The sequence below is a fragment of the Orbicella franksi genome, chromosome 13 (genome assembly GCF_964199315.1).
Source record: "Orbicella franksi chromosome 13, jaOrbFran1.1, whole genome shotgun sequence".
NCBI classification, from domain to species: domain Eukaryota; kingdom Metazoa; phylum Cnidaria; class Anthozoa; order Scleractinia; family Merulinidae; genus Orbicella; species Orbicella franksi.
This window is the reverse complement of record NC_138157.1, coordinates 6940769-6966065: the sequence shown is the minus strand read 5'-3', so window position 1 is coordinate 6966065 and position 25297 is coordinate 6940769. Positions and strand designations below refer to the sequence as shown.

The 25297-nt window shown below is 39.8% G+C and overlaps 1 protein-coding gene and 2 pseudogenes across 5 annotated transcripts in view; all 3 read left to right on the top strand.

The window, feature by feature from the left end:
* LOC145466748 (uncharacterized) overlaps positions 1-11631 on the top strand; it is a 46116-nt pseudogene extending 34485 nt beyond the window's left edge. Inside the window, exon 5 of the transcript XR_014041975.1 lies at positions 11267-11631. The product of XR_014041975.1 is annotated as an uncharacterized LOC145466748 (transcript). The remainder of the gene's footprint in view (positions 1-11266) is intronic.
* Positions 1498-7518, top strand: LOC145465544 (uncharacterized; annotated as a pseudogene). Its single transcript, XR_014041638.1, has 5 exons — positions 1498-1831; positions 2516-2589; positions 2681-2788; positions 6315-6511; positions 6574-7518. The product of XR_014041638.1 is annotated as an uncharacterized LOC145465544 (transcript).
* A 4444-nt stretch (positions 11632-16075) lies between the features above and the next one.
* Positions 16076-25007, top strand: LOC145466746 (uncharacterized). Of its 3 annotated transcripts, none has more exons than XM_081450452.1 (6): positions 16114-16165; positions 16564-17553; positions 20804-20877; positions 20994-21128; positions 22038-22244; positions 23529-25007. In XM_081450452.1, the coding sequence occupies exons 2-6, from the start codon at positions 17249-17251 to the stop codon at positions 24002-24004; spliced, it is 1197 nt and encodes a 398-aa protein (XP_081306578.1). In that variant the 5' UTR covers positions 16114-16165; positions 16564-17248; the 3' UTR covers positions 24005-25007. The 3 variants fall into 3 exon arrangements, with proteins under 3 accessions (XP_081306580.1, XP_081306578.1, XP_081306579.1); XM_081450453.1 differs by having other exon boundaries at positions 16117-16165; positions 16564-16658; XM_081450454.1 differs by lacking the exon at positions 16564-17553 and having other exon boundaries at positions 16076-16165.
* Positions 25008-25297: the final 290 nt, after the last annotated feature.

Sequence of the window (25297 nt, the reverse complement as noted above, 5' to 3'; positions counted from 1 at the left end):
GTTGTTTTGTTATCGTTTACTTTGTGTTGTAAACTTCCGTGTCGGAATTTAATCCATCTAGATCTTTGCTATTAATGGATTGAGGGGGAGCCGTTTCCCTCATGTCTTCGATCTTACCCAAAGTTAAGAGATGTTCTTCGCTAGGAATACTTTGCACAACACGAGTAACGCAAAAATAATAATAAATAAGCGGCTGTGATGAAAACCTGATACTTGATACTTGAAAACCTGATAGTCCTCTGAGCAACCAGAGAGATACAATGTCAGCTGTTTTGTAATGTTGATATAGGCTCATTGTCTTGACAGCCAGGCCGCATAATTTGTTAGTTTTGGCAACAATAGCGCTCGTCAATTCCGAGATACTTTCCTACATTTGTACTTATACACACTACACTCAGTGGTTCAGTACATGATTAAAAATCTCTATTGAAGGACAGTAAAATTATATTCCGGAGCTAATTTTAAGCAGAAAACGTACTGCGGCCGACCGTTTGTTTCATGAAACAGTCAGGTAGCGATTTTTGACGCAAACAAGTCAACTCACTGTCAACTAATACGGCTGGAAAATTCTCGTTCAAAATGTTAACATTTACCACGCAGTTTCCAATCGGATAACAGCTAATCATCGACATAAAGGCTTTGTTTTCGCAACTCCAGTTTAACGTACGAGACTTGTTCGAAAGCGTCAAAGCCAGTTTCGATGGACGGAAAACTTACCCGGGTTTTGCTAAAAGCAGGCCCGCGGTCCACGGCCCGCGGCGGCCCAGCGGCCCGGCGGCCCGAAGGCCCAGAGGCCCGCGGCCCTCGGCCCGCGACGGCTGATTTTCCACAGTTTTTTTGTCCAGCGGTAAATCCACGCGCATGCACAGATCTACATCGGGTGTGCAAAATGGACGACGGTGAGTTTGAATTCGTTTACCATCTTAATAATAATTTCAATCCTTTTCGATCCTTTCTTTCGTTGCATTTTGTTAAGTGAAAAACGTTGTCATTCTCAGTTTATTCGTCTGTTTACAGAACCCGATAGAGAGGAAGTCCGCCATTCTCCAACGATGTAAGTTATTTTCAAACCACAGTTTGAGATTGAAAATTTCATAAGCTAAATAATGAGATATGTAAACTGCGAATTGTCACTGAAAAAGATTCGCAGTTCACATATCTCATTTATGAAATTTTCACGTTCAACGTATGGTTTGAAAATAACTTACATCGTTCGATAATGAAAGTCCTCTATTGTGCTATCGGTTTCTATAAAGAGACGAGTGAACAGAGAATGAAAACTCTTTTATCTGAACAACATGCAACAAACAGAAAAAAAGGATTCAAATGATTCACTATGGGTAAACGAATTCAAACTCACCGTCGTCCATTTTGCACGCCCAAACCCGATGCAGATCTGTGCATGTGCGTGGATTTACCGCTGAACAAAAAAACTGTGGAAAATCAGGACTGGGCCACCGGGCCTCCGGGCCGCCAGGCCGTCGCGGGCCGTGGGCCGCGGGCCTGCTTTTAGCAAAACCCAAACTTAGATGAAACCAGCCCCGGAAGAGTTTACTGCTCGTGTGGGCGTGTGGGTTATTGCTGTGTTTGCGATCTGCTCTGCCTTTCTCTTCTGCAACTACCTTCTGATGAATCAGCGTATTGCCACCACGGAAGGAAGGTTGCGGGAAGACTTGCTGAAGAGCGAGAAACCAAACCCCAACATTTCCTTCGACGGTCAAAGAGGCACCAAGCAGGTTTTGCACGCCAGAGAAAAGAGATCGGTGAAGCAAAAAACTCAGGTCAGCACCCTCGCAGATTTGGAGAAACGACTACAAGCTTTGGAGAAAAGGTACTTTACATATATAGTTTTTGCCGTTGTCGGTTGCCGGATACAAAACCTAGTTTTGGCTGACATTAACTTACTTTTACTAGACAGAATTTTCTTTTAATGAACATCGCTTTAAACTCCAAATTACTATGAAAAATGTTTAGTTAAATAATTGAAAGTCCACTTAATGCGTCACTGCTTTAACTTAAGTTTCGATGTTTTTAATTTTCTCAAAAATTGACCGGTATTCCAGAAACCAGGATTATTCGGTAGAGAAGGCATGCTGCAGTCTTTCCCGTGAGACTAGAAAGAAACTAGGGCCACCAGGCAATCTTACATCCATTCTGGTTCACCCTAATGATTTTAATTGTTGCCGAACGCAGAAGCTTTTCCTGTAAAATGCTCACAATATTTAGAATTTATTAGTTCAGCTCTCAAGTACACGATTTCAGATAATGACCTTTTTCTAGAAGTTTTCAGCCATTTTTTTTTTGTGCGTGCGCCCCTATCGATCGCGAAAGTTGTGTTTCAATGAGTGAAATTTTAACCGTTCCAGTGTCAAAGTTTTGTATCCGAGAAATCGAATGCTATGTCCTTAAGAAATCTATGAACAAAAATAAAAAAATTACTGTGCCTTTTTTGAGGACTACGTTTTGATGAAAACACATTTATGCACTTGCAATTTGTGTGCTTTTATCTCAACAGGGTTAATGCAAACAATCGTTCAGGGATGTCTCCAAAAGAACCCAGTAACTGGTGGTTCCATGCTTACTTTCGAGGTAATTACATTACTCTTTGAATGCTTTAACTTTGTTCACTGTGTTTGATACCATTAATTACAATTCTGTTTCTTCTTTTCAAAATTTACAGGGCGAGATGGCCGTGATGGAAGAGAAGGTTTGATGGGCCCCCCAGGACCTCCGGGAAAGCCGGGTATCTCTGGGGCTTCAGGAAAACCGGGTGCCCCTGGTACTCCGGGTATACAAGGGCCTAAAGGTAAGATATTACACTTCAACAAGAACACAAACTTCACTACATTATGTGCACTAATTACAGAAACTACAGGAAAAGCACAAAAATACAAACAACACAAACTAAGAGAACATCAAAAACAACACAACCTCAAGCTAAAACTAAGAAAATAAATATTACGCAAGAGCTGAGAAACTACACAACTTACAGAAACAACCTGATAATTAAAGAATATGCTAAAAACACAGTCACTGCTAAAAAAACATAGTACGGGCTAGTAGCTTACAACTTACAGGATTAACTACGAAACAAACAATATTCCAAAAGGAACAAAACCATCGAAAAAGACACTACTGAAACAACCTGCAAACAGACAAACACTACGGCAAGTACAGACACTACAAACACTACCAACACTAGAAAAACTACCAAAGTTAAATAAAAAGAAGAGATCTAGAAACTTTTGAACCTACAGAAATTACAGAAACTTCAGAAACAACAGTAACTTACAGACACTACAGACACTACAGACACCACAGAAACTACAGAAATTAGAGAACCTGCAGACACTGCAGACACTACAAACACTACAGACACTACAGACACTACAGACACCACAGACACTACAGAAACTACAGACACTACACACAATACAGAAACAACAGACACTACAGACACTGCAGACACTACTAACACTACAGACACTACAGAACCTACAGACACTACAGACACTGCAGACACTACTAACACTACAGACACTACAGAAAATACAGACACTACAGACACTACAGACACTACAGAAACTACAGAAACTACAGACATTACAGACATTACAGAAACTACAGACACTACGGACATTAAAGAAACTCCAGACACTACGGACACTACAGACACTACAAAAACTATAGAAACTACAGACACTACAGACACTACAGACACTACAGACACTACAGAAACTACAGACACTACAGACACTACAGACACTACAGACACTACAGACACTACAGACCCTACAGAAACTACGGACACTACAGAAACTATAGAAACTACAGATACTACAGACACTGCAGACAATACAGACACTACAGAAACTACAGAAACTACAGACACTACAGACACTACAAACATTACAAAAACTAAACAAACTACAGACACTACTATTATGTATACCGACACTACAGAAACTAAAGACACCACTGACACTACAGACCCTGCAGAGACTACTAAAACTACAGACACTACAGAAACTACATACACTTCAAAAACTACAGACACTACTGACACTACAGAAAATACAGACACTACAGAAACTACAGACATTACAGAAACTACAGAAACCACAGACACTAGAGACACTATTATACAGACACTACAGAAACTATAGAAACTGCAGACACTACAGATACTACAGACACTACAGACACTACAGACACTACAGACACTACGGACACTACAGACACTACAGACACTACGGACACTACAGACACTACAGACACTACAGACACTACAGACCCTACAGAAACTACGGACACTACAGAAACTATAGAAACTACAGATACTACAGACACTGCAGACAATACAGACACTACAGAAACTACAGAAACTACAGACACTACAGACACTACAGACACTACAAACATTACAAAAACTAAACAAACTACAGACACTACTATTATGTATACCGACACTACAGAAACTAAAGACACCACTGACACTACAGACCCTGCAGAGACTACTAAAACTACAGACACTACAGAAACTACATACACTTCAAAAACTACAGACACTACTGACACTACAGAAAATACAGACACTACAGAAACTACAGACATTACAGAAACTACAGAAACCACAGACACTAGAGACACTATTATACAGACACTACAGAAACTATAGAAACTGCAGACACTACAGATACTACAGACACTACAGACACTACAGACACTACAGACACTACGGACACTACAGACACTACAGACACTACGGACACTACAGACACTACAGACACTACAGACACTACAGACCCTACAGAAACTACGGACACTACAGAAACTATAGAAACTACAGATACTACAGACACTGCAGACAATACAGACACTACAGAAACTACAGAAACTACAGACACTACAGACACTACAGACACTACAAACATTACAAAAACTAAACAAACTACAGACACTACTATTATGTATACCGACACTACAGAAACTAAAGACACCACTGACACTACAGACCCTGCAGAGACTACTAAAACTACAGACACTACAGAAACTACGTACACTTCAAAAACTATAGACACTACTGACACTACAGAAAATACAGACACTACAGAAACTACAGACATTACAGAAACTACAGAAACCACAGACACTAGAGACACTATTATACAGACACTACAGAAACTAGACACTACAGACACTACAGAAACTATAGAAACTGCAGACACTACAGATACTACAGACACTACAGACACTACGGACACTACAGACACTACAGACACTACGGACACTACAGACACTACAGACACTACAGACACTACAGACCCTACAGAAACTACGGACACTACAGAAACTATAGAAACTACAGATACTACAGACACTGCAGACAATACAGACACTACAGAAACTACAGAAACTACAGACACTACAGACACTACAAACATTACAAAAACTAAACAAACTACAGACACTACTATTATGTATACCGACACTACAGAAACTAAAGACACCACTGACACTACAGACCCTGCAGAGACTACTAAAACTACAGACACTACAGAAACTACATACACTTCAAAAACTACAGACACTACTGACACTACAGAAAATACAGACACTACAGAAACTACAGACATTACAGAAACTACAGAAACCACAGACACTAGAGACACTATTATACAGACACTACAGAAACTAGACACTACAGACACTACAGAAACTATAGAAACTGCAGACACTACAGATACTACAGACACTACAGACACTACAGACACTACGGACACTACGGACACTACAGACACTACAGAAACTACCGAAACTACCGAAACTGCAGAAACTACAGACACTACAGAAACTACAGAAACTGCAGAAACTACAGAAACTACTGACACTACAGAAACTACCGACACTACAGAAACTACGGACATTACAGAAACTACAGAAACCACAGACACTAGAGACACTATTATACAGACACTACAGAAACTAGACACTACGGACACTACAGAAACTACGGACAGTACAGAAACAACAGAAACTGCAGAAACTACAGACCTTACAGAAGCTACAGAAACTACAGACACTACATAAACTAAAGAAACTGCAGAAACTACAGAAACTACTGACTCTACAGAAATTACAAACACTACAGAAACTAGAGAAACCACAGAAAAAATAGCACCAGTCTGCTGGGCCACCGTGCTCTGTTCCGTTATGGGCACTTTACCTTTGCTTGTAGATTTGGACACATTTAAAGTTTCCCTATGAGGTCACTTTACCTGCCAAACTAAATCAGTTTTTCCTTGGCATCCTAGGTGATGCAGGAAAGCCTGGTACCAACAAGCCGGCTCCGGGTCCTCCCGGACCTAAAGGTCCGACTGGCAGTCCTGGGTTGGAAGGACCTCGTGGGCCAAAAGGCGAAAAAGGACAAGACGGAACTGGGAGTTCCGGGGTCAAATACATTCGCTGGTGAAGAACCACATACCCTAGTGGTGCTCAGATCGTTTATAAAAGTAAGGTAAATAATCCGTCGTAATCTCCTGAAATAAGTTCGTGTCTGCCACTTAAATGTACGGTATTGTGGGAGGCAGCCACCGTGGCCACACTGGTGGAGGTGGAGAGTACGTCTGCCTGCCAAACAATCCAAAGTACGACAATTACAAGGACGGTTATCAGTCGAATTCATATGTGTATGGCACTGAATATGAAATCGGATTTAATCCTTTTAAAAACAAACTCCATGATCACGACGTCCCATGTGTCATGTGTTACGTCAAATCTCGTGTAACGCAGCTGATGATACCCGCAAGGAATGACTGTCCCTCTGGTTGGACCAAGGAGTACCATGGGTATCTGATGGCAGCGAACTCTGGCCACAAGCGTTCAACCAGTTTCCTTTGCATTGATGCACAGGCAGAGTTTGTTCACGGCAGTCACGCTAACAGGGATGGCGCCCTACTGTACCTAGTGGAAGGACAGTTTGGTTCATTACCATGCCTCCCGTACGTTGGTGGCCGAGAACTGACATGCGCAGTGTGCACCAAATGAGTCAAAACGGGCCAAGGAAACAATCTTTAAGAAAAAGCTTCAGACATTACTTTTAGTTTCTTACTCGTCAAAAAATTATACTTAGCTTAGATACGAAGGAAGCATTCAGTGATGACTGAGGTGGGCTATTTTAGCAGAATGAAAAACAGTTTTCGTGAAATGAATAAAAGTCTTGAAGCATACATGCATGGCGAATTTCGTTTATTAAGGTAACCTGAATCTAAGACTTTGTTACGAATTATAACACTCCAGACGACCAGCAAATTTCTCAGTTGGTGTCATGTCGGCTTTATTTAACTCTTTACTATCTAAGAGGGCCATTTGGCACACAACGTCATAACTTTGTCAATATTTTAGAGGTTTCTATGAATTTTTGCCATGAAAATTGTCTTGTAAAGATCTGCTCATTGAAGGCATAAAATTGTGACCCCCTCCTATCTACGACATGGTTGACGACCCCCATAATTTTACAATTTCTTTTTTGAGATGCACATGGAATGCAAGACTTGTTTCACCTCAAGCTATGTACTAAAGCCTGCTAAATAAGCTTAAGAGCAGCTTCGCCTAAATATCAACTAGACTTGGAAATAGCGAAAAAATCGAATTTCTTCAAACTCGCCCAGAATGAAGCCCTACGGGCACTAGTTACAAAAATATCGTTTTAAGTTCGATAAATCAAAAATTATTTTTTTCCGCAATTTTTTCGTTTCGATGCCCCAAATCGGCCAAAATCCATCGAAAATGAGCGGCATATTCAGAGGCTCGTAAACTCAAAAGTAAAAATCTTCATTACAAACTGATTGCACGTCGTATTTGTACTTCCTTTCTTGTCTATTTAGAGCTAAATAGATCGTGATTTGATGAGAACTTAAATATTTGACGAATTTTCTAAATTAACGACCCAAGACAGCTTTACAAGAGGTCTACATTTAGCCTATTTTCAAATGCTAAAAAGGCGTTCTGGTACACGGCTTTTCCCAAAACGACTAGTTTGGTGTGAAAGAGCATTCTTTCTTCTTCAAATTAGTGAAATAAAATTTTTGGGTAAATAAAATCGCGAGCGCTGAGATAGCGAACTAAATGCAGCACTTCTTCCTGAAAACGTGACCTTTGACCCGAGCGTAACGAAACCGATTACTGCAAGAAAACCCGGAAGAAAAGCAAATGCTTCGTTATTTTGAAACAATTTCTAGTGATATCTCTCCGAAACCATGATTGCAAGAAACTATTTCCAGATATGAAATCTTACAGGGTCAAAAAAGGAGCTAAAGGGCGCATTTTGACACAATAACTTTGTTTGCTGAGAATTGAAGTCAATGACCGTTAACGAATTCCAGTGAAATTTGCAAACTTGAAGTATGTTAGCCGATACTTACCTGAATATTTATATTGATAGAAGAGTCGTCTTCTTGGATTAACCTTCAAAAGAAGCAGGATCCAGATTTGAAAACCTCTAAAAGAAGAAATGTTTAATGTTCCGTGACCTGCCCGCTGCTATAAATTAGCTTAAATTCCATGCACATGCCGACCGCATGTTTGTCGTAAAACCAACTGAACTCCACTGACAGTTTCCATGGGCAACCCCAAAATAAACAATCCCCAAAAATGTAAAGTGAAATTGGCTGTCTTCATGAACAGTTAGAAGCTAGAGTCAAGTTCCATTACCTTAAAAGTGCTTGAATTTATTTGTTTGCGTCGACTTTGTCCACTACTCTTACGTTCGAATGCCGCGAATCGGTCACGCCAAAACAGTGCAGACCGTGCAGACTGCAGACACCACCACGGTCAAACGTCGGCATGCGCAAATTGGTACATTTTTTGGCAGCCGCGCGCCAATTTCCCGCGCAAAAATTTAAAGGAAAACATGGGAAACAACCGGTGTCACGCAAAATTTACGAAAAAAAATTGAAAAGTTCATAGAAATCTGTAAAAGGAAAAGAAAGCAGGTAAAAGGAAAACTTAAGACTTTTCAGACACAAAGTTTATTAAGTTACCGGTATTTTGTTGATTTACCATTTTGTTTTGAGCTTTACCGAAAAAGTTTGTAAGTCTTAAAACCTGTGTCATGCTACGAGCCGACGGCGTAGTATATTTTTATTTGTTTTTATTAATCACACGATGCGTGACGCCGGAAACGGACGACAAACGATGTGTAAAAGAAGGAAAAATGAGAGAAGAAAAAGACAATTGCAGTGATTCAGCTTCGCTCAGACGAGCTGGAAAAATTTTGGCAAGGACTGAGGGATTCCATCCGGATCCTTGATTTGTCTGAAGCACAGGAACGAGATGAATCGAAACGACAAGCGAAGTTCATGTCCATCGTCATGGGGGCATAGCTGGCCAAAATAGCGATCCCAAACCGACTGTACCTGGTCTTTGACCAGGTGGGAAAATCTTTTCTAAACTACAAACCTGGAAAAAACTGGTGCACTAAGTGCAAAGGCGAGGCGGACAAAAAGTTCAAGGAACACGGAAAATACATACCACGGAAAAGAAAGACCTGCAACAAGCAGAAGGTAGAACAATTTTTAACTCTCAAGTCATTTCTGTTAGCTCTCGTTGTACCGGCTAAAACATAAACAAATATATAAATAACGAGGAAAATGTCATTTATAGGATACCGATGACCCACGAAAAGAACAGTGTCATGAAAATATTTTGGCCGCCTTTTAGTTGCTCCACTGCTCGCACATGCGCAGACGTTTGACCGCTGTGTTACTGCAGACACTTGTTTGGGCTTTTCATTGTGACTCTTTTTTTTGGGTCTAGTTACAAAATAGTGTTAAATATATCTGAAAGTCTGTCATTTATCCACAGGCTGCACAAGCGCAGAATTGACTTTTGATTCAATAGACAAACGCGTACAAGACTTTGTATGGGAAACTTACTCAGTCTGCACGGTCTGCAGTGTTTTGGCGTGACCGATACTACGCAGTACTCGAACGTGACAGTAACTACTGAGTGAACAAAGTAGAATCAAGCACCTTTAAAAGGTAATGGAACTTGACTCTAGCTTCTAACTGTTCATGAAGACAGCCAATTTCACTTTACATTTTTGGGGATTGTTTATTTTGGGGTTGCCCATGGAAACTGTCAGTGGAGTTCAGTTGGTTTTACGACAAACATGCGGTCGGCATGTGCATGGAATTTAAGCTAATTTATAGCAGCGGGCAGGTCACGGAACATTAAACATTTCTTCTTTTAGAGGTTTTCAAATCTGGATCCTGCTTCTTTTGAAGGTTAATCCAAGAAGACGACTCTTCTATCAATATAAATATTCAGGTAAGTATCGGCTAACATACTTCAAGTTTGCAAATTTCACTGGAATTCGTTAACGGTCATTGACTTCAATTCTCAGCAAACAAAGTTATTGTGTCAAAATGCGCCCTTTAGCTCCTTTTTTGACCCTGTAAGATTTCATATCTGGAAATAGTTTCTTGCAATCATGGTTTCGGAGAGATATCACTAGAAATTGTTTCAAAATAACGAAGCATTTGCTTTTCTTCCGGGTTTTCTTGCAGTAATCGGTTTCGTTACGCTCGGGTCAAAGGTCACGTTTTCAGGAAGAAGTGCTGCATTTAGTTCGCTATCTCAGCGCTCGCGATTTTATTTACCCAAAAATTTTATTTCACTAATTTGAAGAAGAAAGAATGCTCTTTCACACCAAACTAGTCGTTTTGGGAAAAGCCGTGTACCAGAACGCCTTTTTAGCATTTGAAAATAGGCTAAATGTAGACCTCTTGTAAAGCTGTCTTGGGTCGTTAATTTAGAAAATTCGTCAAATATTTAAGTTCTCATCAAATCACGATCTATTTAGCTCTAAATAGACAAGAAAGGAAGTACAAATACGACGTGCAATCAGTTTGTAATGAAGATTTTTACTTTTGAGTTTACGAGCCTCTGAATATGCCGCTCATTTTCGATGGATTTTGGCCGATTTGGGGCATCGAAACGAAAAAATTGCGGAAAAAAATAATTTTTGATTTATCGAACTTAAAACGATATTTTTGTAACTAGTGCCCGTAGGGCTTCATTCTGGGCGAGTTTGAAGAAATTCGATTTTTTCGCTATTTCCAAGTCTAGTTGATATTTAGGCGAAGCTGCTCTTAAGATCGGGGGCATACCTATGATATTTGAGAATTGACGCGTGTTGGAAGCTTTTCATTTTCACATTTCAAAACAATTTCTCTCAAAATGACCGTGACCTCCTTCATGTCAGTTAAGCTGATCAGTGGCTTTCAAATGGTATATTGTACACAGGACCGGAGAGAGCCTTTATTTGCTGATTCAGGAAAAACTGTCGTTTGCTTTAGGGGTTAAAGGGTTAAGGTCACCTGATTACATGAGCATCCGTTATTACTTCCTAGATTAGTTTAAACACTCTGCCATAAATATTTCATGCAATTAAGGAAGGTAAAGCGGGATAATTTGTTTCATAAAAGAAAACCTGTAAAATAGTATTTCCTGTTTATATCACCTGCACTATATAAGATCGATTGTGATCTATATGCGAAAACTGACCGGATAGGAACATTTCTCTGATCAGTCTTTTTCTATTGCGTTAGTACAAAGCAAAGTGTAATGTTAACTTTCAAAGATAACTCATTTTTACGCGAAAGACATTAGGCCCTTGATTAAATCGGTAATGACTTTTTTATTATAAAAAATCCGTTTTCTTGACTTTGGTCGATGCAACAAAAAAACTAGTTATAAATTGCCCTTGGGTCTCGGCAAACAATTTTGCAGCGGCCAACTGCACTGTAGCATTGGTCAGCTGTTACCAATGAGTGCGCGTTTCATGACAGGCTTAGCTAGCCAATATGAATCACGTCTAATCCGTGTACATGAAGAGTGCCAACAAAAAATTTAATGAGGAGAAACGCTCTTCTTTACATTTAATTTGTTGAAAACGTTGTTTTGTCCGTACTTTTTAGAGAGAAGCTGGCTTCAACTTCAGTGTAACAGCACATGATGGTCATTTTGTCAATTCTTTCTCGAGGACGAGAAAGAATAAACCACTATGAATAGGATTTACATTCTTTTACATTTTTTAGAACTTTTAACTCAAGAGCCGATTAGGCATTCCTCGATTAGGAGCTGATGTGCAACGGATTGATTGATGTTTAAGAAGTAGAAAAAATGTACCGTGTTTCTATCGAGTTTTGGTATAAATCTACTAGCGTTCTATCACGAATGCCGTTCTCCGATTGGCTACGTTACTCACTATCTATTCTGTGGTACAAGAAGCAGAAAGAAGAGAGAAAAACCCGGTTTTTTTCAGAAAATGACTCAGAAAAAATACTCGAGCAGGCTCAGTCGGCAGTCGAGCGAGACTTCACCAAACACAAAATTGGCATGGTCTTGAATCAATTTCAAGGCTAGAAACCATTGATTTGTCTCGAATTTAACACATTTAAAAAGTGCAACCTTCCTCAGACTCAAATAATTGTTGACACAGATTGATGTCAAGAATGAAACATCACAACACAAAATCTTAAAATCAGTTAAAATAAACACATAACCTTGCTTTCCGACGCAAATGTTCTAGTTCGTTTCAAGGTACAGCAGTGAGTAAAGTATGGTTCACTACAGCTCGCGGCCAACTGTAGCAGCTAGTTAGTATCTCCGACTCACTATCAAATTGATTTGAGAATCGCCAACCACACACACGTAGGGGCCAAACCACCCCCCCCCCCCCAAATGTTTCGTCAGTTCTTGGGTATTTCACATTATTTCGCATTACTTAAAAAGTATTGACTCTTTCTACACCAAACTTGGCAGATGAGCAAGAGACCTATTGCCAATTATATTTACGTGACAAATGTCAGTAAATGTCAAAGTTGTGACGTCATGTTTTTGCCACTTTTGAAGTTTTTAATATGCATATTTTTTACAATGTGTTCGAAAGAGCACATCAAAGGGAGTTGAAACCTGAAAAAATTTTGTCCATATCACAAAAATTAAATGAAATATGGCATTTTTAATCATGAAAAATAACTCTGCAAAATATGGGGTCCCCCCTTAAGAAAAATCCCCAAATTGGAGCCGTAATTTTGTTCCAGCAAATGCAGCTATGTTGCACATGTGATGTGCCAGATGACTAAAGCAAAAATAAAGAAGAAAATCGGAATAAAAAATTATCCCTCTAGTGTTATTGCGTTAAAATTAGTTTTGTTACGTCATAGCCTGTGACGTCAACCGTTTTCTACTGTTAATACCATCTTAACAAAGCCGAAAATCAAATTTCTAAAAACATACGATTTTTGACAACATCAAGCTTTCTATTTTTCTAGATTACTAGCCTTCCTAGAAAAAAACTGAAAAAAATAAACCAGAGAGACTGACTTAAGAAGGACAGTATGGTTGAGGAAATTCCAGGGGGAACAGCAAAAAAATATTTAATTCACCATATCTCGAAAAATAATCATTATAGCAAAAAACGGTTTCCGGCATTTTACTCCTCAAGTCAAATCCTCTCCAATGACATAATCTTTACATGAGATTTTACAAAAAAATGATAGCACGTTTTGGTGACGTCATCAATTATGACGTCATAATCTGACATTTTGTCACAACTTCCAAATTAAAATAAACTGGAGAACAAAGAAAGCTTATCTGCCAAACTTGGTTCAGAAATATATAAACCAAGCAAATATAGCCTTCATGAGACATTAGGGGGGTGGTTTGGCCCCCTAGTGATAAGACACAAATTTCCACCGTCACTAACGCTCCTTTCATTCAAAATTCGAATCGAATGGCCCCCAACGTGCCAATGTGTGTTGACCGCTACCGCAAATTTTCCGAGGGTATTATTCAACTCCCGCAATATTAAAGACAACATTCAGGTTTTTTCAGCTCACAAGGGTGCTCTATAAAAACTGACCTGACATTTCCGGCATTTTCTCTAAGATTTGAAGATTTCACAGCTCAAGTCTGCTTTGGCTGTAAATTTTCAGTGACACTAAACTTTCAGTGACACACTCGGCTATCGCCACGTGTGACACTTTTGTTCTTACCACATTTTGACGTCATCTGTGATCTATTACTGAACAGACGCACGGCAACATGGAATCTATTAGCAACAACAACAACAACAATAGCTTTATTGACATGTTCACGAGGGATTTGTTCATATCTGCTTATCTCGATCATCAGTTTGATAGATTACAATAATACTAGATGCTATGGAAATGATGCGCGTGGAGCGAACAACTCAGGAGAAAAATTCTGAGTTCTCAGATGGGATTCGAACAAGGGATCTTCAGTACGCCAGTTAACGTTTGGATGCTCTAACGACTGAGTTACTAATTAAGAACCGCTGGAAAATACATGCATTTGGAAAACACAAAACCTCGTTCGCTTGTTCTATACCACGGACAGCTTTTTGGACAACCTCGTTCCCAGGGTCTCTCATCGCGCCAGGGGGCGGTAAGATGAGAGACCCTGGGAACGAGGTTGCTTTTTGGATTTCCGAGGGAAGAGGTATCTTTTAACTTTCAATCAGCGAACATCGATCAATCAGGTATTGTGTTCGCATTCATTTACAGACGGAAGGCGGTAAAACGAGGGTTGTACATCAAGCTCCAGAGGCCTTAAAGTTGATGAATTGCTTGTCAGAGTCTACCAGATGTAAGATACTGACCAGCCAAATCGCCAGGGTTTTTTTGCAAGCCAACGCAAAATATGCGCTTAAGAAATATACTCATAAAGAAACCGCTGTAATGGTTTCTGATCTAATGAATGCTGTCGTTCGTAATTTCCATAGTAATCACAACACAAGACAATTGAAATTTTTATTTCCTCACTAGTTTCATCGAAAAAGAGTCAAAAATTGCAAATGAGGGCAGAGAGCTTAAGTCGATCGCCAAACATTTAGGCAAGATACCGATAGTATCGGTTGCAATTTCGAACCCTGGGAGTGAAAATTATTAGCAAAAACTTCTGGAGAGATGGAAAAGAGTAAAATCTCTTTCACTGGAAGTCGTAGGGAGTCAAACAAGTTAGGAATTCCAGAGGGTTGAAGTAAATAAAAAAACGAAAATCCGGACGGGAGGGGGGTTTAACGATTTACGCCGTGGCCCGTTTGGATTCGCTTGCTATCTATCATTTCATATCCAACGTGCGCTCTTGGGATAATTGTTAAATATAATGACCAAAACACCTCAAAAACAACAACAACAACAAGGCATGTTGCTTATATAGGGGTGTGCCATCCTTTCCAACATATCCCGGCGGTGATTTATACATTGTATAATCTGATGACAGAGTGTTAAGATAATTCTTAAAATTGTGCCTCATGTCAGATGCACATGAAGTGTCCACGGTTAAACCCCTGAACATCAAGAGTTGGGCGACTTAACCTGGAGAGATACGCGTGCCACTTTCGCTTTTTGTATGCTTCGTCATCAACTGCTCCAGTCAATATGCAATAGTAAACAGTTTGTGAAAACATTCAGTTTCCTCCCTGACACAAATGAAAAGTTTTCACAAAAACATAAATAAACTTTCCCCGATGAAGAGCTTACTTTTCATTAGCGCGGTAAATGATTTATGACCATGGATAGCAGTTATGGTAATTACAACCCATCTCATCAGTCATTGATTGATATTTCGACTGCAAGCCAAGTTTATAGGTTCTCTTTGGTCACTGGTTTCTCTTTCTTCCTTTTTTCTCCCATAACTTTTGAGGTTTCCCATTCATAGCAAAATGACACAGACCCTTAAAATCAAATATTGGAATAAATACCAAATAGTTTATAAGTGTGGAAAGGTTCCTGGGTTTTAGAATTTACAACTGATGCTTCGACGTCACTATATAGGTTAAGAAGTTCTCAAGTATTGTCGCGTTTGTTATAACTAAATGGAAAGACGAGCTGATACAATATTTACGTTGGAAGCACCGTTTCAATAGATCACGTTCTTGACAAACAAGTACTCATAATTCTGTTCAAATACTTGTTTTCAGCCACTTTTTTAACAGAAGCTCGCGTCAGTTCTTTTTTTTTTATAACACGCACTGACTATTAATAATACTCCAAAGTAAGCTAAGACGAAGCGTATCTCCACGAGTGGTTCATTTTCCTGAAGCAGCGAGGTAACAATGCACGACGCAAAAACTGTGAGTAAATGTTTTATTTAGGTGATTCCTTATTATTGTATTGCGCATCCCTACTGCGCACGATTTTCGCGTCACTGGCGCGCACGCATGAGTTCATACACGCACACAACGTAAGAAATTTCCCTCAAGCTAAGCTCGACAGTGAAATTGATGCTAGTTTTCTCTTAAACGTGCATAATTACATTATTCTCGTGCACAAATTATCCGCTTTAAGTTAAAAAATCAATAAAGAAATTGTTCGGAAGAAAAAAAAGATATAGCTAAAAGAGTGCACAAGCCGTTACGCGAGAATACGTATTATCACCTCGAAAACAACGATTCGGGGAACGTTTTGAGTCGAATAAATGTCGTTTAGAATTGTGTGATTTTTCAATAAAATATATTTTGCATTGTTCCAGGTGCCCGAGAATTTCTACCTATAAAGATGTTTTGCTTTAATATCCGTTGCTTCCAGCTACCACAAAAACAACGCGCGTGGCTAGGCATAAATGGGGTAAGTTTGGCCCATCATATCTCTTAAGAGAGCATGGTGACCTATCCTTTTTATTGTATTTTTCAAAACAGTGCTTCGTAGAGAAAATTTAGGGAAAGTTAAAAAAAAAAAAACTTTTAGTTCTGGGGAATCACTATAAGTCCTCTTAAAAAATGATCTGCGCGTTTTCTAAATACGAATGTAAATGCACATTATCTAATATCAGAGACAGTAGCGAGTGCCTCAGTTTTCAACACACTCTGGCTTTAATGACAATCTATAACGTAACGTGAAGCGAAATGTCCACCAAGGATTCATTTTCCTGACTGCACCGGGGTAACAATTCACAACGCAAAAAATGCGAGTAAATGCTTAATTAACTCGTGAGAAATTTGTCATTTGTGCGAGCAGCTGCACACAAAGAATGCGAGTAAATGTTTACTTTACTGATACTGGCCATTTCTCGCGTCCAAAAAGTCAACATCTTGTGTCCACACGGCCATCAATCAGAATAGGTTTCCAAATATAAGCTACTCATCGATTAAGTATTAAAAGCTTTTCTTTTTGACAATCACAGTGAGCAAACTGAAACACTTGAAAGCTTGAATGTCATGGACAGAAAATCTGTTCAGCGTGAAATGAAATCTGCCCCGGCACATTTTGCCGCGCGTACGGGCCTGTTGGTGGTGGCTGTTTTCGGGATTTGCTCTTTCTTTCTGCTTTACAACTATCTTCTGCTAAATCAGCGTATTGGAGCCATGGAGGAAAAATTGGAAACTTTGCAACGAAGCGAGAGACCAAACCCCAACGTTTCTTTTGATGATCAAAAAGGCACTGAGCAAGTGTTGCACCCCAGAGAAAAGAGATCGGTCAGCCTGTCAGATTTGGAAAAACGGCTGCGATTTTTGGAGCGAAGGTATTTCGTTTTGCATTCCAGCGTTTTCTTTTGTTTTTCGAATGCTGAACAAGTGACTGCATTGAGATTATATCGGTATCACACACTTCACTGTCCATGTTGTTTCCTTATGTAATGAGCTTCACATTGACTGAATACGGCATCACATGTGAAACGGATTTAAAAAACGTGCGTCCTTGTGTTTCAATTTATTCTTTTTCCTCATGTTACCCTCATTTGCCGCCAAATGATGAAAACATGAAATTGCCTAAAATAAAGTAGGTAAAAAGCTGTTAAAACTATGTACACTAAATGTTTTCGATCTTTGGGATCATCAACAGAGTGTGAGTTCTGAAAAAGAAAAGTAGGTCAGCCTTGCATCAAGATTACGTAACGCCCAATTCCCAGAGGAAACTTGACAATGTGAGGTGAAATTCTCGATATCGATCTTGGTTGTTTTAACTTCGGGATGGAAGCGTGCGATGTAAAATGCTTCTGTGATTCTCTGTTTCATTCAAGAGTGAAGTGTGGTTAAAATGCCCCGTGAGAAAATGTGATTTGTATGATATTTTACATATTTGGCTGGTTCCAACTGTTTGTCGACATCAGAAAACAAAGAACATCCCAAATCAGGTTACGTAATCTTTATCGACTCCCAGTATGTTGGAAGCCCAGATTGCAGGTACCAGACAATGGAATATTAACGTGAATACTCAACGTGCTTGCGGCAATAAATAGAGAAATAAAAATTGAATAAACCAAAATTCGAAAAAAGTGGTAAAGCTTCTAAGGTGTTACGTAACTTAACAGATAAATACAAGTTTTAAGACAACAAATGTGCTTATTAAAAGCTAACAAAACCCTGGAGTATTATGTAACTACTAAAGCTAACAAATCACGAACTATACTGAGAAAAATTGATCTCGTGTATCAGTGACAAGTTTACCTTTGAGTCAAACCTTTTTTTTTGACAATGCGTCTCAGTGTATCAATACAAGGCAAGTCTTATTTACCATCTGTTATTTAGCAAAATTCACATCAAACCTCGCCTACTTATTCCAAGGCGCGTAAGTTCAAACGGCTTTCTCTAAATGTGCAAGGATGAATGTTAACTAAAGAAGAGAAATTTTCTCATATTTAAAAACTCAAAAAGCCACAATCATTTCTTTGGAAGAAACCTATTCATCACGTGAATCAGTGAAAAATTGAGGTCTACAGACTGAGGCACTGAACTACACACTCAAAAGGAGTTTGCCTTGTCTTAAATTCCAGTTCACCTCTTCGTTTAAAAAGCATTCAAGTGGACCCAGAGGGAAGCCTTTTCTATTACAAACATCTACGCCCAAATAACTGCCACGGACATGACGAAGTCATACAAATACTATGCAAACAACTGACTTATTATATCTAAAACTGACACATCAAAAGTCATCATCTCCAGTGACTAAAACATCACTTTCAATCCAATTAATCACACTACTCCGGAGATATGTGAAAACGCAACTTTATTTCTGCGGTTGGGCCTACCGTCCACACCCTTAATCCGACACGAAAACGGATCTTTTCGAAAACGTTCTTCAAAGGGAGGGACTTGAAAACGTTGGGTTTGTGTTTTAGCGTGGACGGTAAACATATTTTAGACGAAGTATTTCGAAAAACGAAGAGATCACGATAACCATGGTGATTGTTGCGTTTTCAAATTTCTCCGGCGTAGTGTGGACGGAAAACATTTAATACGTTTTCAGGGTGAAAATGACGATTTCAAATTTCTCTGGCGCAGTGTGGACGGGCCATAAATCCTTTACTTTCGAATCAAAATCGTTAAACCTAAAACGAGGATTGACTACTTTCTTATCTCGCGGTCACTTTCTTGCAAGGGACGCGAAACAAGCGGAAATTAGTACTTCAATTACGCTTCACCACAACTCGATCTTCTTAAGTATTCAATGGTGTTAAAAGTAAGTTCAGTTGAAGTCCAGGTTTATAGAAATTTAATATCACCCTGTTGGAAGACGATAATTATAAAGAACTGATCTCATTTTACTATAAGAATATATATATAAGAATATACTCTGAAGTTATAGATAACCAATTGCTATGGAAACTAATTAAGATGGAACTAGACTTGCCAAGAGTGTTTACTCAGGCTTCGCATCGCAATATCAGATCGTGCTCTACAAGTACAAGAGTTAAGCTAAGATATTTACTATTCAGCTAATTGATTATTGTTTGCCTCATCTTCAAAGTTCTGTTTTACGAAGATTCTTGATTTTTTTCAGCATCTGAAGTGCTTGTCTCGGCGTCATAGTCAGGATTTTAAAGAACTCGTTGAACGACCCGTTCGAAAATGCTCAACATCGTTCTTCTTTCCCTCCTCACAAAACGCGGCATTCTCCATGATTCCTCGCTCTCCAGTTTCCAAGCCCTCCGCTGGCAGCGCCTGGCAAGCGCATTGATCCCCTATTTGGCGACCAAGACAAAACAGCTTGCGTTTTTAGACCCGGGCTTTCCTTCGGAAGCCCAAGTAATTACGCTAAAAAATGACAAGATATTCAAAATAGAAAAGATGTAAATTAGGAACGAGGAAGAGGCCCTTCAGAAAGAGCTACAAGATCTTGACTGCAAAATTTGGGATGCAAATTTTTTCGACCACGATATCTCAGAAAAATTCGAAGCTGCCGGCAAAGAAGACGTCAAGCGACTCTATGAAACAAGAGGTAAAGAGGCCACATTCAGTTTAAAGATGAAATAGGTTGAGCAAGGAAAAAAAAACAACTACAGTAAATATTTCTATAATCTCAAAAACAAAAACAAACAAACAAACAAACAAACCACGAAAAAAATTGGTTCGAGAAGTTAAACTAGAAAGCGAAGAAAAAACCCAGCGCAGGACGTCAACTAGGAAACTGAAGACTGTTAGAGGAAATGTACACTGTTAAATAAAATGGCAACAAGGGCAACCACGCATCCAAGCAAAGTCACGAATTTAACAACTTTATTGAAGATCTCAACATCCGTCCATTTAACGAGGAAGAAGAACACTTCCTAAGATCTAGAAAGATTTGACTAACGACGAATAGAATGATAAGATCCCCCCACAAAACATTGCATTGTAAGTTACATGTGTATTGTTTAGTAAAAATGATAATAATTTAAGTAGTGTATGGAGGTAACTGTCAGCGAGAGAAAGAAAATCTCCAAATTATCCAAGTAATAGATATAAATAAATATGTGAACTACTTGACATTTTTGGGAATTTTTTTCTCCACAGGATCAACGGAAACAATTGTTCTGATATGTCTCCAAAAGGAGGGAGTGACTGGGGGTTTCTTTCTTACCTCAGAGGTTTGTACAAATTTAGCAAATGAAATTTGAAAACCGTTGCAAGTGTTGGCACAGTTTCGTTTCTAGTGTTTTTTTTTAAAGACAGGTTTTCAATTTCTCCTTCTAAAAATTCTCAGGTCGAGACGGTCGTGACGGCAGAGAAGGTGCCATCGGACCTCCAGGACCTCCGGGAAAACCGGGTACCCCTGGGATTTCTGGAGTACCCGGTACACCAGGAATGCCGGGAAAGCCAGGTTCCCCAGGACGTAAAGGTAAGATATAATAGAATTTTCCAGAACAGAACTATTCTAATTATTCATGCCAAATTTCAGGGCCCTGTTGTACGTTAATTCTGAATTCGGTTCTAACCCCATTAAGGCCAGGAGGGGAACTTTAGAGGCCCTTGCAAACTTTGAACCCTCGCAACTATAAAAGCATTAAAGCATTGAAATCCAAATTTGGCGACATCCCATTTGATTTTATCTGGGGACAATTTGGTATGACATTTCATTGCCGGGTTATGGATCTCGATGTAGACCATATTTTGACATGTGTTTTTTTGTTTTACTTTTACTTTTGGTGTTTTTTTAACTTTGTTGAGTTAACTGTTAATTTCCAGTTGTTTTTAGAATTCTGGTGGTTTAGTAACGTTTTATAAAAATTGACCATTCAAGATGGCAGCTGCGGGGAAGTGGTGTCATTCTACGTCGTATGACGTCATAGTTATCAATCTTCCAAGTTTAATTTCCATAGCTTTAATACTCTAAAAGTTACAGAATGAGGACCTGAATACAGCGCCCCCTCCCCCCTCCTAACTGTTATAATTTGTCTAACTTTTAACTCTAGCAAACATTAGCAGTGAAAACAATTTGGTAGAAGTTTGTTGTCGATACTGAAATAACTTTACTTGACCAAGCCTGGTTGCTTACTTCAGTTGTGTTTTGCATTTTAAGTAAGTAGCCTTCAGCTTACTCTGTATGATGATATGGTGATTATGACATCAGATTCGCTGTCTTGGATCCCAATATTTTTTAGAAGCTAGACAAGACAAGTAGAGACACATTCAAATTACTCTTTAACGGCGGTTTTAGTGGATTCATTACCCTCTGTTGTAAATACTTGATTTCTTGCGCCATTGTGAAACTTTATTAACAGACTAACAACTTTGTGTGACATTTCAGGAGAGACAGGAAAGCCTGGTACTAACCAGCCAGTTCCAGGCCCTCCCGGTCCTAAAGGAGACACAGGTCCTGCCGGGAGTCCTGGGTCAGAGGGACCTCGTGGGCCCAAGGGGGATAAAGGAAAAGACGGAGCCGGGGGGTCTGGTGTCCAATATGTTCACTGGGGAAAAACCACATGTCCCAACGATACTCAGATGGTTTATGAAGGTAAGATTGTTTCTGCGCATCTGAGCTGCGCACGTAACTCCTGTCGTTACATCAGGTTACGCAAAGCATCGAGTTTGCTCTCTAAGAAAGAAATATAAACAAGGAAAGGGCTTGTGTCGGTTATGTTAACTCTGCTTTCAGGTAGTCGCTTCCTCTACTGCCTATGTCCTCTTTAATGAAGAAAAGATAGGAAAAAAAAAAGATAGCAATAACAAAACGATGAGCGCAAAAAGTATTGATCAGCTTTTTACCAATTCGGGGTGCGTTAGTTCCAACTACCCTTCTCTTGGGCTAAGTTTGAATCTAATGTCGCTAAACAGTCTTATTTGTGATGAAAATAACACATCCAAGGCCTCTCAGCGCTATCACGTTATATTACACATTACATAACATATCACATAACATAACGAAGCTTCTAGAAAAAGTGGGCTAATCGCTTTGAGTTTATGATATGCCAGAAAAAACGTAAGTGGAAAGATTTGGGTGCGAACTTGCTCAAGGTTGAAAATATTTCCAGAACTCTAATCCTATGTTTGTGGTGGCAGAAACATACATATTAAACCGTTTTTTTAAGCTGAAGCGTTATATAATCATACTTTCATACACCCCTAATGATCCAAAGATGTAGAAAATGTTTCCGCTCGTGGTCGGCTTGTGCAGGGCCGGGTAGAATAACTTGAATCGGTCCTTAAAAAGCCGTTCGAATAGCGCCGCACATGTTAACAATTTATTTAAAACGCGCAATTCCCAAAATTTACGAACCATAGGTATTTTCATTTCCATCGACATAAATACTTTTTTACTGAGTCAGGTCGGGCTGGAGAGGGAAATTCTTGGCTCGTGGTGGTAAATAACGGCTTCTTCACCTTAGGTTGACACCTTGTCGTGGTGGTGAAGCTTGTGCGCCTCAAGGACCCAACGAGCTGTGCCGGTCGGGACTTCTGTCCCTGGCAGGTCTTACCATGCCGGATTGGTCGTAGGGTAGAGGCCTGACTAAGAACAGCCCCTGGTCCTCCAGCTTGGGGGTTCGGCGGTGGGTTACCATGATAACCCACTCCTGGAGAAAACAAAATTATTACAGAAACCGAAACTAGTATAGCCACTGCGCCCTACTATGGGGCAGCAGGGGTACAGGAAAAAAATAAGGTTTCAGATCCCTCTAAAATGACGGAAAACCAAATGTTTTCAAGTGCACCCCTCCACCCAAGTACTAGTCAGTCAATAAGCTCTTTTATTTTTGTGAGCTGAGTTTGTAAGATGCTAAAGCGTTTTACTCATGTGCAGGTTTTGCTGGAGGTAGCCATTACACCCATACTGGTGGAGGAGGAGAATACATCTGCCTGCCGAATGTGCCAAAGTACGACAAGTACCAGGACGGGTTTCAGTCAAACTCATACGTTTATGGCGCTGAATATGAAGTCAGCACATATAGTCCTTTTGAGAAGAAAATTCACGATCACGACGTTCCATGTGCTGTGTGTTACGTCAAGTCACGTGCTGCCCAGCTGATGATACCAGCAAGGAATGACTGTCCCTCTGGTTGGGCCGAGGAGTACCATGGGTATCTGATGGCAGATCATTACAACCACAAGCATTCAACCAATTTCATTTGCATTGACGGGGAGGCCGAATTTGTTCACGGCAGCCATTCCAACCAAAATGGTGCCCTAATGTACCTCGTGGAAGGAGCCTGCGGGTCGTTACCATGTCTGCCGTACGTTGCTGGCCGAGAATTGACATGCGCTGTATGCACAAAGTGAATTATAGCAGGTTAAGACTTCTGCCTCAGTTTGAGAAGCGACAAAAGTTATAAAAATGGTAGTATAAATGAATAAAGGTCTTGAAGCAGAACTGTATTGAGCATCGTAGATTTGCTTTCTTTTAGCTGAGATGAGGTGAGGTATCACATGGAAAGAGTGATAACAGACAAGCACGAAATTGTGTAATTAGAACCGTTCTTTCAGTAGCTTATAGCAACGTGATCTATCAGGCATACAAGCATCTTTTACCCTTTTATGCATATGGACTTGGGTTCTACGAAGACGGCTCATTGGTGGGTTCTACAGTGAAAACAGTCTGGTTATAAGTGGAAGCCCCAGTGGAAAGCCCTAGCTCCGCTCCTTATCCTCACTCCTTGTCAGGCTACCTCTTCAGTCGATCGTCGAGCTCAGCGCCTTTTGGCAGAATCTTCGCACCAGTCCCTCACTAAGCGAGTATAAATAAAAGCTCTGCATCTCAGTTCAGCCCAGTTCTCGTAAGAATCCGTTGGCTGTTAGCAGCCGTGATATGTTGTCTTTATTTCTCGACTGTTTCTACACGCTTCTCTTTTCCTCTTCTTCCTTTTCCCTAGCCTCTTACTCTTCCAACTCACTCCAGCGCGGTCGCATTTCTCCAACAGCGAATAGTATGCTATCCGTTGATATCTTTGCTACTTGACCCCATGCAACTACTAAGACGATACGAGCGGAGTAGGTTACATTTAGTGCTCTCTTTAGAGCTGTAGTTGCAGCACTTAACGAATACCACAGGTGTCCGAGGAAGGGGTGCTATCCCTTGAATCGTTTGGTGTAGTCTATGTACGGGCTATTTTAGGTGGGCTCATACCTCCCGCTTCTGCAAATCCTGGCGTCATTTCAGACTTCTAATATTCATACTCATTTAAAGACCACCTTTGGCATCTGTAGTAGCAATTCGTGCTTCTTTTCAAACTCATTAATAATTCATCAAGTTAAAAGAAAAGGAAATCATAACCGTGACTGTGGTTTGGATACCTGGTCTTAATTAGCACAGATTTTGACGATTGTACTTCTCCGTTTACTCCTTAGTTTTTGTGTCGACTGAGAAGATATGTCAAACACTCGAGACAGTGTTTCATCGGCTATCCAACACCTCGAATTTCGTCAAAAATACTTCTCTGCGCGACGTATTTTCAACTCTCTTCTCGGTGTTTGGATATCCCTATGAAGCACTGTCTCTCGTGTTTGTATATTACTTCTCCTGATTTCGCAAATTGCGATGAAAAAAGTATACGTAAATATACTTTTGTTATTCAG